The 26,637-nt window shown below is 44.4% G+C and overlaps 1 protein-coding gene across 1 annotated transcript in view; it reads right to left on the reverse strand.

The window, feature by feature from the left end:
- Positions 1-2,408: 2,408 nt before the first annotated feature.
- Positions 2,409-26,637, reverse strand: part of Agbl2 (ATP/GTP binding protein like 2) — a 51,839-nt gene continuing 27,610 nt past the window's right edge. Inside the window, exons 12-22 of the mRNA XM_036183033.1 lie at positions 25,573-25,699; positions 23,573-23,673; positions 22,480-22,610; positions 17,772-17,838; positions 17,069-17,191; positions 16,473-16,580; positions 13,801-13,887; positions 11,420-11,506; positions 9,042-9,128; positions 6,645-6,731; positions 2,409-3,258 (exon numbers count right to left, since the gene is read on the reverse strand). Coding sequence (XP_036038926.1) covers positions 3,082-3,258; positions 6,645-6,731; positions 9,042-9,128; positions 11,420-11,506; positions 13,801-13,887; positions 16,473-16,580; positions 17,069-17,191; positions 17,772-17,838; positions 22,480-22,610; positions 23,573-23,673; positions 25,573-25,699 — 1,182 coding nt within the window. The 3' untranslated portion in view covers positions 2,409-3,081. The remainder of the gene's footprint in view (positions 3,259-6,644; positions 6,732-9,041; positions 9,129-11,419; positions 11,507-13,800; positions 13,888-16,472; positions 16,581-17,068; positions 17,192-17,771; positions 17,839-22,479; positions 22,611-23,572; positions 23,674-25,572; positions 25,700-26,637) is intronic.

Raw genomic sequence — 26,637 nt, forward strand, 5'->3', positions numbered from 1 at the left:
TGTGATGGTCCCATTGTTCCCCAACATAAAATATTATAAAGAGACCCAAATGGAACTGGCCTTATCCCCTGCTCCTGGCAGGGCACAACGGGCCATAGGGGCAACAGCTGTCTTACTCTCTTCCCTGGTAGGGCTGGGCAGGGCTGGGGCAATAGGGGGTAGGGGGTTGGGGGGAGGGGTGGGCACCTCAGCCTTAATTCTTCAGGCTAAAAACTACCAGGTCCTACAGTTGGCCGTCAATTCAGATCTTAAAAACATAAATTAGAGACCTCTTTATATTCCCTGGCTGACGTTGCCTTACAAAATCAAAGAGGTCTGGACCTCTTCATGCAACAAGGAGGCTTATGTGTCGCTCTGGGGGAAGAAGGTTGTTTTTATGTCAATCATTCTGGGATAATTAGAGATTCAATGGCCTTGTTAAGAAAATGGATTAATGATAGAGAGCAAAATGTACGCTCGGAAGCTGGACGGTGTGAAAATCTGTTCAGTTGTCCCCTTGGGGAAGCACCCTGGTGTCTGCCTTAGCCGGCCCCTTAATGACTTTGCTCCTTCTGCTTACACTTGGCCCTTGTCTTATTAAGAGACTGTCTTCATTCGAGAGCGAGTCAATGCTGTTCAGCTAATGGTTCTTAGGTCCCAATACCATCCCCTTGAACCTATGAACAGACAGGACCCATGAATGGGTCCTCTCATTGGTACTTGTGAAAGGGGGAATGTAAAGGGGCCCCAAAATAGCTTGACCACATAGCAGCCATGACAGGCTTAGGGGCCTAGAAATGGCTTCTGAGACAAGGTTACTGGCAGGCAACACCCAGATCCAGGAAAGCCTCAAGCTGATACCACCCAGGGATCTACCCAGGGATGAGGAAATACCTAACGTTACAACCATTAGATAAGGTGGCCAGGTGTCCTAGAGTCTAGCACACACTTATTTTTGTTTTACAGATACCCCTAGACAATTGTCAGCCAATCAGGGTTTTGATGCCTGGAAATCTCCTCACCCCAACCTCTGCTATGATAAAAATCCCACCCTGCCTGGGCTCAGGGCTCTCCGCTCTCATGCTGAGTCAGACAGACAGAGGGACTGAGCCCTGGAGCTTGAAATAAAGGCTCTTTGCTTTTACATACAGGATTTGGTCTCTGTGGTGGTCTTTTGGGTGTCCCCTCGATCTGGGCATAACAGTGATCACATCACCACTCTCTCAAAGATCAGAAAAGGGCTGGTGAGATGGCTCACCAGTGGTTTAAGGACCTATTGCCAAGCCTGATGACCTGAGTTTGATGTCCAGGACCCACATGGTCAGATGAGAAGACCAACTCTCAAAAGTTGTCCTCTGACTTCCACATGTACGCTGTGCACACACATTAAATAAATAAAAAACAAACAAAACAAAACAGGAAAGGATAGGCTGCCACCAGATGGTAGGTAACAGTACTCCCATTGGCCATGCAGCCCTAAAAGAAGGCTTTTTAAGGAGGACTGGAGTCCTCCACATATACACATACATGAACATGCATACACACAGACATGTATGCACATGTGAACACATGCATAAACATATACACACATGAAGGAAATATTCACACATGTACGAACACATAACACATACATGAACATGTATCCACACATACATATACAAATGAAAGTATGCTAGGAAACTTTTCATCTAATGTGATAAGACAAAAGGAAAATAAAAGCAGGAGTGGACCTGCATGAACAGAAGTAATCCTCCCTACCTCCATTTCCCCTTTTCCTCTCTTTTGTTTTTTTGTTTTTTGAGACAGCCCTGGCTGTCCTGGAACTCACTCTGTAGAGCAGGCTGGCCTTGAACTCACAGAGATCCGCCTGCCTCTGCCTCCCGAGTGCTGGGATTAAAGGCGTGTGTCACCGCAGCCCAGCTCCCTTTTATTTATTTATTTATTTATTTATTTATTTATTTATTTATTTATTATTCATTCATTTATTTATTTATCTATCTATTTATTATTTGAGACTGAATCTCACTCTGTAACTCAGTAACTCACAGCAACTCTCTTGTTTCAAGTGTTGGAGTTACACATGAGCCACCATAACTAGTTTGGAGTAACCCCCCACTTTTTCTTATGTACAAGGTCTTACTTTATAACCCTGGCTGGCCTAGAACTTGGGATGTAGAGCAGACTGGCCTTGAACTCATGGTTTCTGCCTCCCGAGTGCTGGGATTATAGGCATGAGCCCCGTGCCAACCTGAGTGACTGTTCTTCACTGTGACTGAATTCTGACATGACTTGTAGCTGGAAGACTGTGATTGGTCCTCATGAGGAATCACAGAAAATAAATAGCTGATGTGTAAATCAGTTCACATAAGATTATGTAGTAAAATAATCAAGGAACAAATAACCAGAGAGAAAGAATTTTAATCATTGAGTTAAAAATTTACATAACCTTGTTGAACATAATGTATGTGACATTAAATTATGAGCAATACATGTAATTGTTTTTTCTGTGTAGGAATACCTCACTTTGAGCAAACCTGATAAACCACAGTCTGACAGGTCATTTTACCATTTGGATACTGACACAAGACGTTTTCATATGGTGCATTCCCCAAAAAAATTTAAAACAGTTTGATCTCTTAAAAACTGATTTGCATCTAACTTCAGAGGGAACACCTATTGGTTCAAAATGAGGTATATATGTGCTGTCTTTTCATGAGTATATATGCTTCAGCTTTCAATAAAGGCTTTTCTATACTTCAAAATATAATCTCATCTTAGGATAACAGTACTGAATTCATGAGGTATGCATCTGAAGATATGTGCACAGTAGAAGGACAGAGCACAGGTCAGTGTGGTGAATGCACAACACAGTACACCATAAACAGAGTGTCCATTTCATTTATAGATTTCCACTTAGAGAGTGTGTATAAACCACAACCATTTCAAGGGAGCTAGAGACACCGTTCAATGGTAAAGCACTCGCCTAGTATGCTTAGTGCCCTCCGTCTGGTTCCCAACACTGCATATGAAACAAAACTAAAAACCAATAAAAGTCTCCAAAAACCTCCGAGGGCGGCACCTGTGTGTCAGAGCAAAAGTGCACTATGGGTATGTGTATATGTGCAAGGATGGGTACACCGCTGCCACGGCGCTGCGGTCTTTCCTCGGGGCAGGGTATTTAGTCCTAGGCCAGTCTGCCTTGACATCTGGAGCTGGCCCTAGGCCGGAGTTTGTGCTTCTCTTTGGAGAGCATGATGCTGTAAAGCCTGGCTTCTTATTCTGCACAAATGAGATAAAAGAGTTGAATTCACTTTCTGTTGCATTTTCTAAGTTCTAGTTAGGGTTGAGGTCAGCTACACTAGACAGGAGTTGGAGATATTTGCATTTCCTCCCGGAATATCAAAATGATCAACAATGTCACGGGGAAGAGGGGAATCAAACACTCGGTCAGGTTTCTCAGCCCAGCAGAAGTCTATGGGCAACATTTTAGTGGATCCAGGAAGTGCAAAGCCTGTTTTATAAGCTGTCTACCGATATTACACAAAGGAAGAGACACCTAGTGTGTCAAAATGGCTGTCCCACATTTCCAGCTCTGCTGTCTGACATGCTCTGGGGGTTAAACTGCATTTCCACTAGGAAAAGACTCCACAGAAAAACTCAAGAGGATGAAGTAATTGTAAAGGGCTGCCTGGCATCCACCCGGCTCACTGCTGTTAACAGCACAGCTTTCGTGTTACAGGCTAATCGGCGTGTTTTGGTTGTACACATGGTTTTGTCACCTGTAGGCTTGAAGCTTTGGGTTCTGAGTGAGGAACAAGAACAAGGTCATCACTCACTAGTCTGCTACAACTTTCTTTAGTTTGACTTTTTAAATTTAATTTAATTATTTATTTATGTTTTGGTTTTTCAAGACAGAGTTTCTCTGTGTAACAGTCCTGGCTGTCCTAGAACTCGCTCTGTAGACCAGGCTGGCCTTGAACTCACAGAGATCCACCTGCCTCTGCTTCCCAAGTGCTAGGATTAAAGATGTGTGCCACCACAACCCAGCTGAAAGATAATATTTTTATTTTATCTGTAATAAAATATTTTATATAATAAATAAAAATAAAATGAATGTTTTTACTATGTGTTTTGTGCACCAGAAGGTATCAGATCCACTGGAATGGATGGTTGTGAGCCACCGTGTGGGTGCTGGGAACAGAACTCAGGTCCTCTGGACAAGGAACAAGTGCTCCTAACTGCTAAGCCAGCTCTCTACTCCATAATTGTTATTTTGGGGTTTTGTTTTTTATTTTTTATATATATATATATATATATATATATATATTATATTTTATATATATATATATATATATATATATATATATATATATATATATATATATATTTTTTTTTTAAGACAGAGTCTCTCTATGTAGTCCTGGCTATTCTGGAACTCACAAGGCAGACTAGGCCTCAAACTCACAGAGATCCCCCTGCCTCTGCCTCCCAGGTGCAGGAACTAACAGCATGCACCACTACACTCAGCTTCCATAATTATTATTTTTGAAACAAGAACTTGCTATGTAGCCCTGGCTGGTCTCAAATTCATGGCCTGGCCCCACGCTTGCCATCCTTCTGTGTCAACCTTCGGTTTCTTTTAAACTTCTCTTAGCCTTGCTCTACAGTTTGTCCTACCCCATGGCAATCCATGTCTTGTCCCTCTTCTTGAGGACCTTGTCGTTAGGAGTCTCACACTTATAGGTCCTCTAGAAGACTCAGATAGGTAATCGAGTATCCACACAAGAATCAACCTCTGAGAAGACTTGGAAAACATCAGTTTGCTTCAGTTAATGCAGTGGTTCTCTGACGCTGCTCTACTCAGACACGTGAGGAATATCCTGGCACACCCAGGGCTAGATAAGGCCTAAGCTACCTTTCTCTGGTCTCATTAGTAAAGCTGCCTAAGTCTCCCAAGTGGCTAGAATTACAGGTGTGCTCTGTCACACTCAGCTGATCCAGGGCTGTTGAAAAGGGAGGCTCACTAGCTGCTGCTATCGCCAAGGAAACAGTGTGGAAGCTCAAATCTGTGAAAGATGGTGATGGGCGGACACGTCCCAATTAATTCTACTGTTCTAGAAAAGCCAAAGCTTGCTGCTGTGGTTTGAACATGCCTGTCTCTCTGAACCTCACTGCAGTGATGTTGGGAAGTGGGGCCCTAAGAGCTCATTCAGGATTTTATTTCTTACAGAGCTGGGCCATTTTGTGGGACTAGATTAATTACTGGGGGAAAAAAAAAAGCTATGGAGTGAGGTTGGTTTGCCATGCCTGGTGACACATGCCTGTGATCCTAGCACTTGGGAAGCAGAGGCAGGCAGATCTCTACCCGAGCTTGGTCTATACAGTGAGTTGCAGTACAGCCGGGGCTTTGTAGAGAGACCCTGTCTCAAAAAACAAGCAAGCAAGCAAGCAAGCAAGCAAACAAACAAAAGAGACTGCTTGGAGTCCGATTCTTCTGCATACACTTACCTACCCTCTTAGTCTTCTAGTGCATTATGATGCAGCAGAAGGCACTCACTACATGGGACCATCTTAGACTCTAATCTCCAGAAACATGAGCTAAGCAAGTATCTTTCCTTTAGAAAGGAAATTTATATATTATAAATTTACCTAGATGTTAGCTGGGAGTGGTGGCATGCACCATTAATCCCAGCACCCAGGAAGGGGAGGCAGGAGGATCTCTGTGAGTTTGAGGCCAGCCTATTCTACAAAGAGAGTTTCAGGACAGCCACGGCAACACAGAAACACCCTTCCTTGAAAAACAAAACAAAACAGAGATTACCTAGACTCAGGCATTCTGTCATAGCAACACAAAACAGACACGTCTTCACACACTTCAGTCTTGGGTGATCACTGTTGATGCTGGCTGGAGGCCTACACCTCTAAAAACCCTGACATTTCCATGGATTAACATTAAATACCCAGTATCACTGTTCCAACTAACATACTGGCATGGAGCTACAAAATGATGGCAGCCTATTAGATCCTTGTGGAAATTAAATTCGTTTGCTGTTGTTTTTGTTTTTTGAGACAGAGTTTCTCGGTATAGGTTTGGTGCCTGTCCTGGGTCTCGATCTGTAGACTAGGCTGGCCTGGGACTCATAGAGATCTGCCTGACTCACAGAGATCTGCCTGCCTCTGCCTCCCGAGTGCTGAGATTAAAGGTGTGCACCACCACTGCCCGGTTTGAAATTAAATTCTTGATATCCAGACTTTAGCTCTGGGTGGGCCGTCGATAACCCTGTCCTATCTTGGGAGCCATGCTCCAGGGTGGCCAGGTGGTCAGAGCCTGAGGGTACAAACTTCCTTAGATGTTCATCTGGGCAGAACAGGTCTGAGTGGACAACAGGACCACTCATCCAAATCTCACAATATATATGAAAATGAATTAAGTGGGTGCACACCTATAATTTTAGCACTTGGGAGGCAGAGGCAGCAAGATGGTCACAAGTCTATGAGACCAGCCAGGCCTGTACAACAAGTTCTAGGCTAGCAGGGGCTATATGTGGAGAACCTGTCTCTACAGAACAAGACAACACACACAGACACACACAGACAGACAGACAAACAAGAACATTAACTAAAATTAACCGTTGGCATGTGTATGTCCAAATGAGGTGCAGTACCTGAATGATTTCTTTATTCTTAGGTAGAACCAGGCTGGTCAGTGGTGGGTCCAGGGAGGTGCCTTTGTCTCTTCCACTCAACTGTGTCTAAAATAAATGAATACATCCTCGCTAAGTTTTCCTTGAGAACACCGTGGGTATGTATACTGAGTACACACTAGTCTTGTGACTTCTGTTCATGCATGTTGGCCCATGAGGGTAACACAACACAAAAGGAAGACAGCGCACACGTGAGTAACAACTCCAAAGAGAACTAATGTTACTGCAGTGTCCACTGCATGCCAGGTGCTTTTCAGTCTCCCATCTAGAGCTGAAGCCACCACAGGCTGCAGGTCTGCACCTCAGTGTGGAGATCAGAAACGGAGTTCCTGGCCGATTGACTGAGTCACACAGTTTAGAACTCTCAGAAATGCTTGGGAACACGAGTGTTTTGGATTTCAGATGTTTTTTTCTGATTTGGGAAGGTGTGCACATACATATCGAGATATCTTAGAGATGGTATCCCAGTGTGAACAAGAAGTTTATTCATGTTTCCTATGTGTACTTACACATACATCCTGAAGGTATGTGCATGTATGTGTGTGTGTGCGTGTGTGTGTGTGTGTGTGTGTGTGTGTGTGTGTGTGGGCAAGTGTGTTCATGCCACATGTGGAGGTCATAGACCACCCTTGGGAGTTGTCTGTTCTCTTCTACTGTGAACTCTGGAAATCAAATTTAGGTTGCAAGTTTGAGGTGCAAACACCTTTATTCACTGAGGCCTCTCATTGACCTTTTGTAGTGTTTGTTAATATGTTTTGTATGAAACCAGTTTCAAAGTATAGACTTTTCCAATTACATGTCTCTCACAAAGTTTCAGTTTTAGGGGCTGGAGTGGAGCTGGAATTTGAACAGACTTCAAAGCTTGTGCTTCTGACAGTTACATTAGACACTAAATAGTCCTCGATGTTGATTTGATGGTTGTGTTCTGGGGGATGGGGCGATTCCTCGGGGTAGTACAGTTGGAGCTCACTGTACTTACTGTATTATTGTTAATCACAGGGTAGCATTCTATACAAGGAAGGCTCATCTTCTGTCAGTTCTACTAACAACCAGCCACTATTGTATCAAAACCCCTCTGTGTGTGAGTGTGTGAGTGTGTGTATGTGTGTGTGTGTCTGTGTGTGTGTGTGTGTGTGTTTGAGAGAGAGAGAGACAGACAGACAGACTAGGAATTGAACTTGAGACTTTGAGCATGGCAGACAAGCATCCTACAACTGATGATATATAATAACCCTAGCTTTTTTCTCAATGTTTTTTAAAAAGATATTTGTTTTGTTATTTTTTTCTAGACAGGGTTTCTCTGTGTAGCCCTGGCTGTCCTAGAACTCACACTATGGAAAGGCTGGCCTCAAAATCAGAGATCTGCTTCTGCCTCTTGAGTGCTGGGATTAAAGGTGTGCACTACCAGTGCCTAACTTAAAAAACAGCTTTCTTTTAGAATATATATATATATAATTATTATTGGCTCAGTTGCAATATATATCTGTACAAGTGTATGCCATGCATGTATTGGTGCCTGAGGAGACCAGAAGAGGGCATTAGGTCCTCTGGAGGTATAGATGGTTGTAAGCTGCTTGATGTGGGTGCTGGGAAACGGACCATCTTTCCAGGACCCTTTTCTCCATAGTTTAAAAAAGGTCTTTCTAAGTTACCCAGACTTGCCTTGAACTTATGACCCTTCTGTCTTGGACTCTTCAGGAGCTGGTATCACAGGCCTAAGTTACTAAACTGGATTCAAAAAACAATTTTTTTTTTTTTTTTTTTTTTTTGGTTTTTTTCAAGACAGGGTTTCTCTGTGTAGTTTTGGTGCCTGTCCTGGGTCTCGATCTGTAGACCAGGTAGGCCTCAAACTCACAGAATCTGCCTGCCTCTGCCTCCCAAGTGCTGAGATTAAAGGTGTGCACCACCACCGCCCAGTTTAAAATTAAATTCTTGATATCCAGACTTTAGCTCTGGGTGGGCCGTCGATAACCCTGTCCTATCTTGGGAGCCATGCTCCAGAGTAGCCAGGTGGTCAGAGCCTGAGGGTACAAACTTCCTTAGATGTTCATCTGGGCAGAACAGGTCTGAGTGGACAACAGGACCACTCATCCAAATCTCACAATATATATGAAAATGAATTAAGTGGGTGCACACCTATAATTTTAGCACTTGGGAGGCAGAGGCAGCAAGATGGTCACAAGTCTATGAGACCAGCCAGGCCTGTACAACAAGTTCTAGGCTAGCAGGGGCTATATGTGGAGAACCTGTCTCTACAGAACAAGACAACACACACAGACACACACAGACAGACAGACAAACAAGAACATTAACTAAAATTAACCGTTGGCATGTGTATGTCCAAATGAGGTGCAGTACCTGAATGATTTCTTTATTCTTAGGTAGAACCAGGCTGGTCAGTGGTGGGTCCAGGGAGGTGCCTTTGTCTCTTCCACTCAACTGTGTCTAAAATAAATGAATACATCCTCGCTAAGTTTTCCTTGAGAACACCGTGGGTATGTATACTGAGTACACACTAGTCTTGTGACTTCTGTTCATGCATGTTGGCCCATGAGGGTAACACAACACAAAAGGAAGACAGCGCACACGTGAGTAACAACTCCAAAGAGAACTAATGTTACCGCAGTGTCCACTGCATGCCAGGTGCTTTTCAGTCTCCCATCTAGAACTGAAGCCACCACAGGCTGCAGGTGTGCACCTCAGTGTGGAGATCAGAAACGGAGTTCCTGGCCGATTGACTGAGTCACACAGTTTAGAACTCTCAGAAATGCTTGGGAACACAAGTGTTTTGGATTTCAGATTTTTTTTCTGATTTGGGAAGGTGTGCACATACATATCGAGATATCTTAGAGATGGTATCCCAGTGTGAACACGAAGTTTATTCATGTTTCCTATGTGCACTTACACATACATCCTGAAGGTATGTACATGTATATGCGTGTGTGTGCGTGTGTGTGTGTGTGTGTGTGTGTGTGTGTGTGTGTGTGGGCAAGTGTGTTCATGCCACATGTGGAGGTCATAGACCACCCTTGGGAGTTGTCTGTTCTCTTCTACTGTGAACTCTGGAAATCAAATTTAGGTTGCAAGTTTGAGGTGCAAACACCTTTATTCACTGAGGCCTCTCATTGACCTTTTGTAGTGTTTGTTAATATGTTTTGTATGAAACCAGTTTCAAAGTATAGACTTTTCCAATTACATGTCTCTCACAAAGTTTCAGTTTTAGGGGCTGGAGTGGAGCTGGAATTTGAACAGACTTCAAAGCTTGTGCTTCTGACAGTTACATTAGACACTAAATAGTCCTCGATGTTGATTTGATGGTTGTGTTCTGGGGGACGGGGCGATTCCTCGGGGTAGTACAGTTGGAGCTCACTGTACTTACTGTATTATTGTTAATCACAGGGTAGCATTCTATACAAGGAAGGCTCATCTTCTGTCAGTTCTACTAACAACCAGCCACTATTGTATCAAAACCCCTCTGGTGTGTGTGAGAGAGAGAGAGGGTGTGTGTGTGTGTGTGTGTGTTTGAGAGAGAGACAGACAGACAGACAGACTAGGAATTGAACTCGAGACTTTGAGCATGGCAGACAAGCATCCTACAACTGATGATATATAATAACCCTAGCTTTTTCTCAATGTTTTTTAAAAAGCTATTTGTTTTGTTATTTTTTCTAGACAGGGTTTCTCTGTGTAGCCCTGGCTGTCCTAGAACTCACACTATGGAAAGGCTGGCCTCAAAATCAGAGATCTGCTTCTGCCTCTTGAGTGCTGGGATTAAAGGTGTGCACTACCATTGCCTAATTTAAAAAACAGCTTTCTTTTAGAATATATATATATAATTATTATTGGCTCAGTTGCAATATATATCTGTACAAGTGTATGCCATGCATGTATTGGTGCCTGAGGAGACCAGAAGAGGGCATTAGGTCCTCTGGAGGTATAGATGGTTGTGAGCTGCCTGAGGTGGGTGCTGGGAACCGGACCATCTTTCCAGGACCCTTTTCTCCATAGTTTAAAAAAGGTCTTTCTAAGTTACCCAGACTTGCCTTGAACTTATGACCCTTCTGTCTTGGACTCTTCAGGAGCTGGTATTACAGGCCTAAGTTACTAAACTGGATTCAAAAAACAATTTTTTTTTTTTTTTTTTTTGGTTTTTTTCAAGACAGGGTTTCTCTGTGTAGTTTTGGTGCCTGTCCTGGGTCTCGATCTGTAGACCAGGCTGGCCTTAAACTCACAGAGATCTGCCTGCCTCTGCCTCCCGAGTGCTGAGATTAAAGGTGTGCACCACCACTGCCCAGTTTAAAATTAAATTCTTGATATCCAGACTTTAGCTCTGGGTGGGCCGTCGATAACCCTGTCCTATCTTGGGAGCCATGCTCCAGGGTAGCCAGGTGGTCAGAGCCTGAGGGTACAAACTTCCTTAGATGTTCATCTGGGCAGAACAGGTCTGAGTGGACAACAGGACCACTCATCCAAATCTCACAATATATATGAAAATGAATTAAGTGGGTGCACACCTATAATTTTAGCACTTGGGAGGCAGAGGCAGCAAGATGGTCACAAGTCTATGAGACCAGCCAGGCCTGTACAACAAGTTCTAGGCTAGCAGGGGCTATATGTGGAGAACCTGTCTCTACAGAACAAGACAACACACACAGACACACACAGACAGACAGACAAACAAGAACATTAACTAAAATTAACCGTTGGCATGTGTATGTCCAAATGAGGTGCAGTACCTGAATGATTTCTTTATTCTTAGGTAGAACCAGGCTGGTCAGTGGTGGGTCCAGGGAGGTGCCTTTGTCTCTTCCACTCAACTGTGTCTAAAATAAATGAATACATCCTCGCTAAGTTTTCCTTGAGAACACCGTGGGTATGTATACTGAGTACACACTAGTCTTGTGACTTCTGTTCATGCATGTTGGCCCATGAGGGTAACACAACACAAAAGGAAGACAGCGCACACGTGAGTAACAACTCCAAAGAGAACTAATGTTACTGCAGTGTCCACTGCATGCCAGGTGCTTTTCAGTCTCCCATCTAGAACTGAAGCCACCACAGGCTGCAGGTTTGCACCTCAGTGTGGAGATCAGAAACGGAGTTCCTGGCCGATGGACTGAGTCACACAGTTTAGAGCTCTCAGAAATGCTTGGGAACACGAGTGTTTTGGATTTCAGATGTTTTTTCTGATTTGGGAAGGTGTGCACATACATATCGAGATATCTTAGAGATGGTATCCCAGTGTGAACACGAAGTTTATTCATGTTTCCTATGTGTACTTACACATACATCCTGAAGGTATGTGCATGTATATGTGTGTGTGTGTGTGTGTGGGCAAGTGTGTGTGTGTGTGTGTGTGTGTGAGAGTGGGCAAGTGTGTTCATGCCACATGTGGAGGTCATAGACCACCCTTGGGAGTTGTCTGTTCTCTTCTACTGTGAACTCTGGAAATCAAATTTAGGTTGCAAGTTTGAGGTGCAAACACCTTTATTCACTGAGGCCTCTCATTGACCTTTTGTAGTGTTTGTTAATATGTTTTGTATGAAACCAGTTTCAAAGTATAGACTTTTCCAATTACATGTCTCTCACAAAGTTTCAGTTTTAGGGGCTGGAGTGGAGCTGGAATTTGAACAGACTTCAAAGCTTGTGCTTCTGACAGTTACATTAGACACTAAATAGTCCTCGATGTTGATTTGATGGTTGTGTTCTGGGGGATGGGGCGATTCCTCGGGGTAGTACAGTTGGAGCTCACTGTACTTACTGTATTATTGTTAATCACAGGGTAGCATTCTATATAAGGAAGGCTCATCTTCTGTCAGTTCTACTAACAACTAGCCACTATTGTATCAAAACCCCTCTGTGTGTGTGTGAGAGAGAGAGAGGGTGTGTGTGTGTGTGTGTGTTTGAGAGAGAGACAGACAGACAGACAGACAGACTAGGAATTGAACTTGAGACTTTGAGCATGGCAGACAAGCATCCTACAACTGATGATATATAATAATCCTAGCTTTTTCTCAATGTTTTTTAAAAAGCTATTTGTTTTGTTATGTTTTTCTAGACAGGGTTTCTCTGTGTAGCCCTGGCTGTCCTAGAACTCACACTATGGAAAGGCTGGCCTCAAAATCAGAGATCTGCTTCTGCCTCTTGAGTGCTGGGATTAAAGGTGTGCACTACCAGTGCCTAATTTAAAAAACAGCTTTCTTTTAGAATATATATATGATTATTGGCTCAGTGGTAATATATATCTGTACAAGTGTATGCCATGCATGTACTGGTGCCTGAGGAGACCAGAAGAGGGCATTAGGTCCTCTGGAGCTATAGATGGTTGTGAGCTGCCTGAGGTGGGTGCTGGGAACCGGACCATCTTTCCAGGACCCTTTTCTCCATAGTTTAAAAAAGGTCTTTCTAAGTTACCCAGACTTGCCTTGAACTTATGACCCTTCTGTCTTGGACTCTTCAGGAGCTGGTATTACAGGCCTAAGTTACTAAACTGGATCAAAAAACAATTTTTTTATTTATTTACTTTTGGTTTTTTTAAAGACAGGGTTTCTTTGTGTAGTTTTGGTGCCTGTCCTGGGTCTCGATCTATAGACCAGGCTGGCCTTAAACTCACAGAGATCTGCCTGCTTCTGCCTCCCGAGTGCTGAGATTAAAGGTGTGCACCACCACTGCCCGGTTTGAAATTAAATTCTTGATATCCAGACTTTAGCTCTGGGTGGGCCGTCGATAACCCTGTCCTATCTTGGGAGCCATGCTCCAGGGTGGCCAGGTGGTCAGAGCCTGAGGGTACAAACTTCCTTAGATGTTCATCTGGGCAGAACAGGTCTGAGTGGACAACAGGACCACTCATCCAAATCTCATAATATATATGAAAATGAATTAAGTGGGTGCACACCTATAATTTTAGCACTTGGGAGGCAGAGGCAGCAAGATGGTCACAAGTCTATGAGACCAGCCAGGCCTGTACAACAAGTTCTAGGCTAGCAGGGGCTATATGTGGAGAACCTGTCTCTACAGAACAAGACAACACACACAGACACACACAGACAGACAGACAAACAAGAACATTAACTAAAATTAACCGTTGGCATGTGTATGTCCAAATGAGGTGCAGTACCTGAATGATTTCTTTATTCTTAGGTAGAACCAGGCTGGTCAGTGGTGGGTCCAGGGAGGTGCCTTTGTCTCTTCCACTCAACTGTGTCTAAAATAAATGAATACATCCTCGCTAAGTTTTCCTTGAGAACACCGTGGGTATGTATACTGAGTACACACTAGTCTTGTGACTTCTGTTCATGCATGTTGGCCCATGAGGGTAACACAACACAAAAGGAAGACAGCGCACACGTGAGTAACAACTCCAAAGAGAACTAATGTTACTGCAGTGTCCACTGCATGCCAGGTGCTTTTCAGTCTCCCATCTAGAGCTGAAGCCACCACAGGCTGCAGGTCTGCACCTCAGTGTGGAGATCAGAAACGGAGTTCCTGGCCGATTGGACTGAGTCACACAGTTTAGAACTCTCAGAAATGCTTGGGAACACGAGTGTTTTGGATTTCAGATGTTTTTTTCTGATTTGGGAAGGTGTGCACATACATATCGAGATATCTTGGAGATGGTATCCCAGTGTGAACACGAAGTTTATTCATGTTTCCTATGTGTACTTACACATACATCCTGAAGGTATGTGCATGTATGTGTGTGTGTGTGTGTGTGTGTGTGTGTGTGTGGTGTGTGTGTGTGGGTGGGCAAGTGTGTTCATGCCACATGTGGAGGTCATAGACCACCCTTGGGAGTTGTCTGTTCTCTTCTACTGTGAACTCTGGAAATCAAATTTAGGTTGCAAGTTTAAGGTGCAAACACCTTTATTCACTGAGGCCTCTCATTGACCTTTTGTAGTGTTTGTTAATATGTTTTGTATGAAACCAGTTTCAAAGTATAGACTTTTCCAATTACATGTCTCTCACAAAGTTTCAGTTTTAGGGGCTGGAGTGGAGCTGGAATTTGAACAGACTTCAAAGCTTGTGCTTCTGACAGTTACATTAGACACTAAATAGTCCTCGATGTTGATTTGATGGTTGTGTTCTGGGGGACGGGGCGATTCCTCGGGGTAGTACAGTTGGAGCTCACTGTACTTACTGTATTATTGTTAATCACAGGGTAGCATTCTATACAAGGAAGGCTCATCTTCTGTCAGTTCTACTAACAACCAGCCACTATTGTATCAAAACCCCTCTGTGTGTGAGTGTGTGAGTGTGTGTATGTGTGTGTGTGTCTGTGTGTGTGTGTGTGTTTGAGAGAGAGAGAGAGACAGACAGACAGACTAGGAATTGAACTTGAGACTTTGAGCATAGCAGACAAGCATCCTACAACTGATGATATATAACAATCCTAGCTTTTTTCTCAATGTTTTTTAAAAAGCTATTTGTTTGCTTTGTTTTTCTAGACAGGGTTTCTCTGTGTAGCCCTGGCTGTCCTAGAACTCACATTATGGAAAGGCTGGCCTCAAAATCAGAGATCTGCCTGCCTCTGCCTCTTGAGTGCTAGGATTAAAGGTGTGCACCACCACTGCCCAACTTAAAAAATAGCTTTATTTTGGTGTATGTGTGTGTGTGTATATATATATATATATATGATTATTGGCTCAGTTAATATATATCTGTATAAGTGTATGTTGTGTATGTACTGGTGCCTGAGGAGACCAGAAGAGGGCATTAGGTCCTCTGGAGCTATAGATGGTTGTGAGCTGCCTGAGGTGGGTGCTGGGAACTGAGTCCTCATCCTCTGCAAGAGCAGCAAACACTCAGAACTGCTGAATCATCTTTCCAGGACCCTTTTCTCCATAGTTTGAGAAGAGTCTTTCTAAGTTACCCAGACTTGTCTTGAACTTATGACCCTTCCATCTTGGTCTCTTCAGGAGCAGGCCTAAGTCACTAAACCAGGTACAAAAACCTTTTTTTTTTTTTTTTTTTTTTTTGAGACAGGGTTTCTCTGTGTTGTTTTGGTGCCTGTCCTAGATCTCGCTCTGTAGACCAGACTGGCCTCGAACTCACAGAATCTGCGTGGCTCTGCCTCCCGAGTGCTGGTATTAAAGGTGTGCACCACCACCACCTTGCTTCAGAAAACAATTTGTAAACCAATGCTGAGAACTGAACTCAGAGCCTTGCACATACTAGACAAGTTTCCTACCATTGAGCTCTGTACTTATTCTCTGAAATCTACTTTTTCCCCCCCATTTTGGTATTAGTTCTTAGGGAGAATTCATTGGTTCCCAAGCTTGTACTTTTCAATGATGGGACTATTATAGGTGTGGGCCAATGTATCCAGTGAGAATCAAGGATTTCAGCTGTAGGATTCTAAAGTACTGAAAACTGGCCATGTGCCTCTTCTCCATGTGTCTTTCCCTACAACACAGTCCCTGCTAACTTGTTGAAAGCCCCACCAGCTTCTAAGGTCTCTGGGGAAAGGACAGTATCTTGCTTACTGCTGTATTCTCAGTATCCAGTAAGGGACCTGCCATAAAGTAGGCACAAGACAAAATCTGTTGTTGTTGGATGTGAGTATGAATGCTTGTATGGATAAGTAATGCAGCCTCCTCTTATGTTCTTGATATAAAACCACAAATCATCAATATTTAATATAAGATTTCAGTTTTTAATCAAAAGTAATATTAGCATCCTCTTCATTCCCTGGTATGACAATGGCTACTGCATCCTTCACCTAGTGGAACTGATGTGCTAATTGGAGAAATCAGAGAATCTGTGTGACAGAGAGTCAAGCAAAAATACTACCTCATTGAGCCTTGGCTTTTCATTTCTCATTACTGAAGAACTAGATTTCTCCGGGGTTTTCAAAGGGGTAGGCTGCTTTTGCAGAGTAGAAGCAAATCTTGCCCTTCCCTACAAGGATTGAGTGAAAGGTTGTTCAGTTGATGCATTCTCATCTACCCAATTCACCTACCAGGGAAACACTCTTGAAAGCAGATCTTGATTTAGGGAGCAGCATCGGGGCCGGGTGGCACTGTGGGAATGGTAACCACACACAAGGTGCAGGTGTGTCCCCTCCTGACCCTCACCTCAACCACCCAGCCACGCTGGCTGAACTCCAGCTAACACACTCCGACTCTGCCTCTTCCCTGTGGGAATTCGGTTTTAGCCATAGCCTGTAGCTGGCGTGCCTGAGCAAGTGGAGGAGAGGACCAGTGGGCTGAGGCCGAGATCTGTGCAGGCGAATGCAGAGGATGTGAGGAAGGACTCTGACCTCAAAGCAGAAAGCACCCCCTCTTCCCACCACACCTTCTCGCTGGGAGTAAACTCTAGCTCTGTCTCCACTTCGTCTGCGGAATATGAGGGACACAGAGCAGGAAGAGGCAGGAGAGATGGCTTACTGGGGTGTCCTCTGCCAGTTTCAGCTCCCGCATCAGGTAGTTCTTCTGGTACTGCTCGTTCCGCTGTTTCCTGGTCTGGAGTCTCTTCTTCTTTGTCTTCTTTAGCAGCATCTTCTGATTCAACTGTTCCAGAAATGACAGAGGAACTGGTCAGAGGGGCAGCAGAGCCACACTCATCCTCACATGGCAGTCTGCTTAACAGCTGGCACACAGTGGCCTGGCATATGGTCCTTGTCTATTGGTGTGGAGAACGGGCCAACAGTTCAACCGCCTTCTTTCCAGAAGCTGTTCCCTATTTAACACACCCGACTTCCATGAATAGAGATTGCTACCAAAAGGGCACCTGGATCAATAGCCAAATGCACGTGACTGACAACACAAAACAGGTGCCTTATGCTAACAGTGTCAGGGCCAGATGACTCCAATCACTGTGGCTAAAATGTTTAGTCTGGTGTCACCATAAAGAAGCTCCGGCAATTAAGCAGGAAGCAGACAAAGGACATGGGGTAGCTGACCAGCTAGGACACTATTTTGATGTTCTTTTTGACTTACTGGTGACTGAAAACCAGGAATTCACTCATACTAGGCAAGTGCTTTCTTCCTGAGCTGCATCCCTGGGGTTGGTGCTATAGTTTGTGCAGGTTCTAGGAGAGCTGGAACATTTTCTCAGTTTGGAAGTGTACAAGAACCGGTGTTCTCTCACCTCATTGGCTATGTTCAGCAGGTGGGCAGGAAGACCATCTGAGAGGGAGCTGTCCGAGCCACTTGTGCTGGGGAGAAAGAAGATGATGACATGGAAGGAACTGTTATTCAAGGAAGCAGGGGCCCTGCACCAAGGAGTTCACAGTCAGTATGCAAAGCAAACACGGGCCAGATGGGCAAAGGTGCCTTGGCAGAGGGGAGAGAGGCTGTGGGATGTACAGCGTGCAGTCCGAGAGACTGTGATTTCCCTGAGGACAGAGGCATTTCCTTCTTCATTTTTTCTGAGCTGATGCTAATACCCCAAAGCCAGGATTCATTCTACCAGTTACTCAGGGAAGATGTGCTAAATGAATGAATAACTAAAGGTGATGAATAATCAGCAGGCGAAACACCATAAAAATTGCTTCAGGAGCCGGGCAGTGGTGGCGCACACCTTTAATCCCAGCACTTGCGAGGCAGAGGCAGGCGGATCTCTGTGAGTTTGAGACCAGCTTGGTCTACCAAGTGAGTTCCAGGAAAGGCGCAAAGCTACACAGAGAAACCCTGTCTCGAAAAACCAAAAAAAGAAAAAAATAAATAAATTATCATTGTACCAGGCTTTCTCTTGCCTGGCGGTGGTGGCCAACTGTAATGCCAGCACTTGAGGAGCTGAAGCAGGAGGATTGCTGAGTTGGAGTCCAACCTGGGCTATAGTGAAACACTATCTCAATGAAGGCAGACAAACTGCATGTGGTACTAACATGTCTTTAAATCCACAGGAGGCAGGGACCTGTGGACTTCTCTGAATCTGAGGCCAGCCTGATTTACACAGTGAGCTCCAGTCTAGTCAAGTCTACATTGTGAGGCCCGTCTCAAAAGAACAAACGACAAACACGCACAAAATAAAGAAAGAAGAGAAAAAAATATTGAGGGGGCTAGAGAGATGGTTCAGGGAAGGAACATGGGACGCTCTTTCAGAGGATCTGAATTCAGTTCCCAGGGCCCACAGGGTGGCTCACAACCTTCTGCCACTGCAGTTCCAGAGAATCCAATGCCCTCTTTTGACCCCCACAGTCACTGCGTGCATGTGATGCACAAACATGCATGAATGAAAAATACCCATCCACAAAAAGTAAAATAAAAATAAATCTTCAATTTTGTTGGTGTGTGTTTGAGGGATGCTAGAGCCTGAACCCAGAGGCTTACAGATGCCAAGTAGGTTGTTTGCCATTGAGCTACGCTGGGGATGCTATGAATGTGTTGCTCTGATTGATTGATAAATAAAATGCTGATCGGCCAGTAGCCAGGCAGGAAGTATAGGCATGACAAAGAGAGAGGAGAATTCTGGGAACAGGAGGGCTGAGGCAGGAGACATTGCCAGCCACCGCCATAAGTAGCAATATGTAAGATACCACATGGCAAAGTATAGGTTAATAAAAATGGGTTAATTTAAGATGTAAGAACTAGATAGGAAGAAGCCTGAGCCATTAGGCCAAACAGTTTAAATACTATAAGTGTCTGTGTGTTTATTTGGATCTGAGTGACTGCAGGCCTGGGCGGGACTGGGGATAACTCCAGCTCCAACAGAGCTGCATCACTAGCCCTGGAGCACTATTTTTAATTACTTCAATTCTTCATTCACAAGTTCTGGATGCACATACAGACTAATGTAATCTTCCTCCACAAACTCTCCTCTGCCCTTTCTTGCAAGGGCCAGGATGGACAAGGACTCAGAGGGTTCAACTTCTTTCATTGTATCACATGCGTCCACCTCTTCCTGAGATATGGCAGACCAGAACTGAGAATGACATCGTATATAATAGAGGCTCCATAAAGTGTCTTCAGGGCCAGTGGAATGGTTCAGTAGGTGCAAGTGCCTGATGACCTGAATCCAGTTCCTCCCCACACCAATAATAATAATAAGTAAAATTAGATTTAAAATTAAAAAGTACCTTGGGCCCCAAACTCAAATTTCAAGCATTTCAAAGCACTTGCCTAGCCGATTCTGCTCCCTCCCCTTGGTATGCAACCAGGAGTCCTGCCACTGGGGAGCAGAGAGGAAGCTCTATTTCCTGTGATCTAATTTCCAATGCGATGTTCTCAAAGGCTTCTCCAGTCAAGAAGGAGCCTTTGAGGCTGCTGGATAATAGGCTCTGTAGTCCCTTTTGGAAATCAGAGACTGCCTTAGCAAACGGGATATCAAGGCATTAGATGCAGCATGTCCCAGAAAATGTCAACCATGTGTGCACACACAGAGCATCCTCACCATTCCTAGCCTGCCTTTTAAGCGCAATGGTGAGAATGGACAGGTAGCACCCCGAGGAGGCTTGTGCCATCTGACTCTGTGGGATAGACATTGGCAAACTGTTTCTTCTAATTCTTAGCTAAATACATTAGTGTTCTGTCTGAGTCAGCTGTGTGTAGAGTCTGTCTATCTCATTGCTTCTCCTGGGCGCTATATATCAGTGAGCTGACCTGCACAGGACATGTTGTTTTTAGGCTGGGGAATGATTGACAGGGCATCCTGCCTGGTCTGATGCTGCGGTTTAAGTTCTCTATAGAAACATTTGTGAGATCAGGCCAGCAGAACTGCTTAGGGGCCCAGAACTCTATTGTGGGTGGAACAGCCACACCCTCCCAACTGTCCTGCAAAAATGGAAGACTGCAAGCCCAGCCATGTAACCTCTGAAGGACTAGGGCAGTGAGAGGCACCTTGGCCAGAAAGCTGGAGTAAAGGGTGCTATTCTTGCACACTCACGAAAAAGAGAGCATGAAGCTGGAAGAGACACATACTAGTGGGAATAAGGGAGGAACTTGAGGGGAGGGAATGGTGTTTGGATTGAATAAAATGCTTTATGTGCTTCCCTAAAGAGATGGCTCAAAGATTAAGAGCATTGGCTGCTCTGGAGGACCCCTGTTCAGTTCCTAGCACTGACATGGAGGCCCACAGGCATCTCTAAATCCAGATCTAGGGGAATCTGGTGCCCTTTCTGATCTCTATGGGCACCAGGCACACATGTGATATACATATATACATGCAGGCAAAAAAAATCATACATATAAAATAAAAATGTATTTTTAAAATTTTAAATAAAATATTAAAAGCTTTAATAAACAAAAATACACCCAGAATCCAGGCATAGTTGTAGTTGTGTCCAGGATATCAGGTTTGGGTGCTTACTGCCTGTAGATGAGTACAGATCTTTTGGGCAGACAGCTCCATGAGAAGAACCCACAACCTCAGAGTTACAAGAGCCCTGTGGTGGACTGGGGAAAGTGCTTTCTTCCTCGTCTTCTCCATCGTTCTGGTCCCTGACAGTTCCTTTGTGGACTACCTGTCTGATTTCAGGATGCAGGAGTGGGTCAAGCTGGAATCTGAGACGCTTGAGAAACGCTTGAGGCCAACGGCTCTCTATCAAGATCTCTAACTCTTTTGACCACAGCAGGATCTAACTGCCTGGAAAGGACTGCCCAGTAGCTAAGCTGGGTTTGGAAAGCCCACCTTCCTCACTCCTGTTTGCTAGTCTGCCTCTTTTCCGAGCATTAAGACTGTAGGACTGAAAAACAACCTAGAACCCAATCAGTCTGACTCTTCCTTCAGCACTGCTAATATTTTGTTCTAAATTATGATCACCTTCAATATGTACTATTACGAGAGCCATTCTGTTTTGCTTTTCGAGATAGGGTGTAGTGGTCTGAATGAGAATGGCCTCATAGGCTCAGCTGGTCCCCAGCTAATGGAACTGTTTGGGAAGGGTCAGGAGAGGAGGCCTTTTTGGAGGAGGTGTGTCACTAAGGAAGGGCTTTAGGTTTCAAAAGGCTGGAACTATTCACAGTGTCTGTCTCTTCCTCCGACTTTCAACTCAAGATATGAGCTCTCAAGTCAGGTGTGGCGGCGCACGTGTTTAATCCCTGCACTCAGGAGGCAGAGGCAGATGGAACTCTGCAAGTTCGAGGCCAGCCTGGTCTACACGGTGAGTACCAGGACAGCCAGGGCTACACAGTGAGGCCCTGTCTCAAACAAAACAAGATAAAACAGAAACAAACAGAGGGTGTGAACTCTCAGCTGTTCCTGACACCACACCTTTGCCCTGCCATCACGGACTCTAACCCCCTGAAACCGTGGTCCAACTTAAAAGTTTCTTTTCTTGGTCATGGTATCTTGTTGCAGCAATAGAAAAGTAACATAGGGGTTGGGGATTTAGCTCAGTGGTAGAGTGCTCGCCTAGCAAGCGCAAGGCCCTGGGTTCGATCCTCAGCTCCACATACAAAAAAAAAAAAAAAAAAAGTAACTAAGACACAGGGTCTCTCTCTGTAGCCCTGGCTGTCCTAGAACTCACTAGAGAGATCTGTTTACATCTCTCTCCAGACTGCCAGGATCAGAGACATGAGCCAAGGCCTCACAACAAGGACATATTTTAATTTGCATGGACATGCTTTTAATCAAGTAGAGGCAAGCAGATCTCTGTGAGATCTATGTCAGCCACAGTGATACAGTAAGGCACTGTCTCAAAATAAATAGATGGATTGATGGATGGATGGGTGGATGGATGGATGGATATAGATAGATAGACAGACAGACAAACAAATAAATAAGAAGATAAGGTGTCATGTAAAGGTAACCCAGGCGGCTTTCCTTAAATTCCCAATCCCCCTGCCTCTCTCTTCTAAGTACTGGGATCAATGATGTATTACCAATCCCAGCTTTTCTTTGAAATGAAATTTGTTACCTGGATTCAATGTCAGACAAAGGAATGTCACTCCAGTTTCCTTCTAAGTCCATATCTTGTCCAAAGTTACTGAACTTTTTGTGGATTTCCTGTTGTAAGAGCTCCTTAAGCTCTTGTAGACATTGAGTGTACTGCAGCAGAGGGAAAACAGTTTGATATGCTAGTCAGGAGATGCTTTGGAGGGTACGCTGAAAGGCGCTTAAGTTATTGATGGGCTAAGCTGTAATTCCTTCTCCTAAAGACACGGTAACGGATACGTGACCTTAGAGCACAAGATGGACAGGCACTGCCTTAGCCACTTCTCTGGCTCTGGCCTGCTTCCACAACTGTTTCATCGATTGCTCTGAGTTGCGAGGAGGGAGTTCTTAGAACGGCATTGTTCTGACTCTGGCCTATGGTGAGGACGGTTTGCATAAAGACATTGGACAGCAGTAGAGTGCTTGGCTCACATGAATGAGGAGGTCTTGTGCTCCATGTCCAGCACCATCAGGGGGAAGGCAGGTACTGATTAAACAGGCCTTTTGATTCTTTACCAAGCATCGCCAACACTTAACAGGGATAAGAGGGACGCCCCCTCTCAAATTGAGTGAGGGGATCAGAAATAGGCACTAGAAGAACAGGACCAAAGGAAATCTTCATACTCTCAGACAGAGGCAAGCTTGAGAATAATTGCCCTGGAGGGGAAGCAGGAAAAGATGAAAAACACGATGACACAGAAAAAAGCAACTCCTGAGGCCTAATCTTACTCAGGTAGGCTGCAGAAGGCAGCCACTAGTGCAGAGGGAAGGGTTAGTCAGTGGGCCACATATGCAAGTTTGCTGAAATAGAAGAAAAAGAAGTATGAAGCAGTGCTGAGCAGGCCTGTCAGTAAAGGGAGAGAGGTACCAAAGGATGGTCTCTTCCTTCTGGGTGGATTATGAAATGTTACCATTTGTTGACAGTTCGCAGGCTAGGGGTTCTATTTTCTCTGGTTGTAAAAACATCAGGTTAAAAAAAAAATATTAAGAGGAGACAAAGATCATTGGGTGGACTCTGGACCCACATGAAACTAAGCACAGTAGTAGCAGCACATTTCCTGAAACTCCATTTTTACCTTAGTCTGGTCAGGATCACAGAAATCCAGAATAGTGTCACAGACATGATAACCTAGGGACTTCAGGTCCTCAATGGTAAAATGAGTGTCTCTTTTACTGCCTGGAAAAGAAAACATAATTTTTTGTTAGATTTTTTTTTAAGATTTATTTATTTATTATGTATACAGAAGAGGGGGCCAGATCTCATTACAGATGGTTGTGAGCCACTATGTGGGTGCTGGGAATTGAACTCAGGACCTCTGGAAGAGCAGCCAGTGCTCTTAACCTCTGAGCCATCTCTCCAGCCCTTTTGTTAGATTTTTTTGTTTCTGAGACAGGGTTTCTCTGTAGCTTTGGAGGCTGTCCTGGAACTCGCTTTGTAGACCAGGCTGGCCTCAAACTCACAGAGATCCGCCTGCCTCTGCCTCCCAAGTGCTGGGATTACAGGCGTGTGCCACCACCGCCCGGCTTAGACTTTTAAAAATGGGATGGAGAGGTGGCTTAGCAGTTAAGAGCATTTGCTGCTCTTGCAGGGGACCCAGGTTAGGGTCCCTGAACCCATATGGTGGCTTACGACCATCCATAACTCCAGTTCTAGGGGATCCAATGCCCTCTTCTGAATTCTGTGGGCAATGCATGCAAATGGACATATACATACATACATGCAAAAGACTCACACACATACATATGAAAGTAAAAATTTTAAAATTGTGTGTAGTTATAGGTTTCTGTGTACATAAGTACAAATGCCCAGGGAGACCAGAGGCTCCTCGAGAGCTGGAGTTACAGATAGCTGTGGACTGCCAGACACAAGTGCCAGCGTCAAACCCAGGTCCTCTGGGTCAAACCCAGGTCCTCTGGAAGAGCAGCAAGCAATCTTAACCGCTGAGTTATCTCTCCAGCCCTAAGTCTTTTATTTTACTTTAAAGATTTTCATATTTATATTTATTTAATGAACATTAATGTCTGTTCTGCATGTATGTCTGCACCATGTATGTGCCTGGTGACTTTGGAAGTCAGAAGAGGGTGTCAGAGCCCCTGGAACTGGAGTTACAGGTGGTTGTGAGCATGTGGGTTCTGGGAATTGAACCTAGATCCTCTCCGAGAGCAGTATGTGCTCTTAATAGCTGAGGCTTCTTTCCTCCTAAATCTTACACGCTAAATGCATATCTAATTTTTGAGTAAATTTTTAGAGTATCACTCCTCATAGGGTTGGAGGTGTGGCTCAGCATTAATAATGCTTCCACAGGACCCAAGTTTGGTTCCCAGCACCCACCCCGGACCACTCACAACTGCCTGCAACTCCAGATCCTGGGGATCCAACACCTTCTTCCAACCCCTGTAAGCAACTGCACACACAAGGTAGACATACAGAGAGAGAGAGAGAGACAGACAGACAAGACATATGTACACACACAGACATACACAGAGAGAGAAACAGACAGAGAGACAGACAAGACACACACACACACACACACACACACACACACACAGACAAGACACATGCACACACACACAGAGACATACACAATACAATGAATAAAAATAAAAGTAAATTTTAAATGTCACTTCTTATTCTAGGGTAGTATGTTTCTGAACAAGACAGCTCCCCTAGCTTTGGTTTGGTCCAGAAGAATCTTTGACAATGAAAGTTTGCTATTGTAGTGATCATCACGTTTGGCTTTACTTTGTGGCAGGTACCGCCTACTAAAGCAGTGTTCACAATCCAGGTACTATCCTTGTCACTAGGAGGGAATATGAGCGTCAAAGAAGTTAAACCCCTGACCCAGGATCACAGAACTTAATCCATGTAGCTGGAAGTCCAAACTGAAGTCCTGACTCCAGGTCCCGAGGTCATCACTGTGATAGGCGGTTCAGTGATGCACTGTACTCCACATTCATCCCTGTGCTACCTAGGCTAGCAAGGAAATCCTCCACACCAGCCATTTCTCTGATTTTCCCAGGCCTGTCTTCTACCGGATGCTGTGCCAGGCTTCCCCTCACCAGGTTTGCCTCTTACCCAGGGTGGAGCCGCCAAAGGTGGACTCAATGGTGTAGCTGTTAATGACGCCCATCCGCCACATCACAACTCTTCCGGTTCCCTCTTTGCACTTTTGGACCTTGAAGTTACAACTGTCAAAAGAGAACTGAAAAGAAACCCAGATTCTCGGTTAATTATATAGACTGGCAAAGGCGAGATGTCTGAGAGTCATCGTAGGAAACAAGAACGGTTCTCTGAGAGCTGTTCCTGTTTTGGTTTTTTTTTTTTTGTTGTTGTTGTTGTTGTTTTTGGTTTTTCCGAGACAGGGCTTCCCTGTGTAGCTTTGCACCTTTCCTGGAACTCACTTGGTAGCCCTGGCTGGCCTCGAACTCACAGAGATCCACCTGCCTCTGCCTCCCGAGTGCTGGGATTAAAGGCGTGCATGCACCACCACCGCCCAGCTGAGTCGTTCCTGTTTTACATGTTGTTTCCTAACATACATTCCATTCAACAATACTACTTTTTTTTTTTTTTACCTTTTAACATCATATTTTTATTTATTTTTGAATTTCATACATGTATATCATGTATTAACTGTTATCATTATAAATGTTATTATATTCCCCAGACCCTGTCTTTCAACTTTCATTTCAACATTCATACTGCATTCAAGAATTAACTTTTTTTTTTCCAACACAGAGTTTCTTTGTGTAGCCCTGGCTGTCCTGAAATGCGCTCTGTAGACCAGGCTGGCCCTGAACTCACAGGGATCCACCTGCCTCTACCTCCCGAGTGCTGGGATTAGAGGCGTGCGCCACTGCTAATTTTTTTTTTCTTTCTAGAAAGGAAAAAAATTATTTTTGTGTTTAAACATCATTCCCCAACTTTTGAAAATGACCATCCCCATTCTGCCCTCCCCCACAAACTCCCCCTGTGAGACAGACTGACAGAGGAAGGTGGTTGTTGTTTGTCTGCTCTTTCAGTTCTGGGTCTAGTGTTCACTGAATTGCTGTGAGACAGGCTAAAGATCAAAGCCACACCCCATCCTTTATGAGATGGGTTTGTCCAGTTCAATTTCACGTTTAAATTTCATTGTCATTGGAA

Source organism: Onychomys torridus, chromosome 4 (genome assembly GCF_903995425.1).
Source record: "Onychomys torridus chromosome 4, mOncTor1.1, whole genome shotgun sequence".
Taxonomy (NCBI): domain Eukaryota; kingdom Metazoa; phylum Chordata; class Mammalia; order Rodentia; family Cricetidae; genus Onychomys; species Onychomys torridus.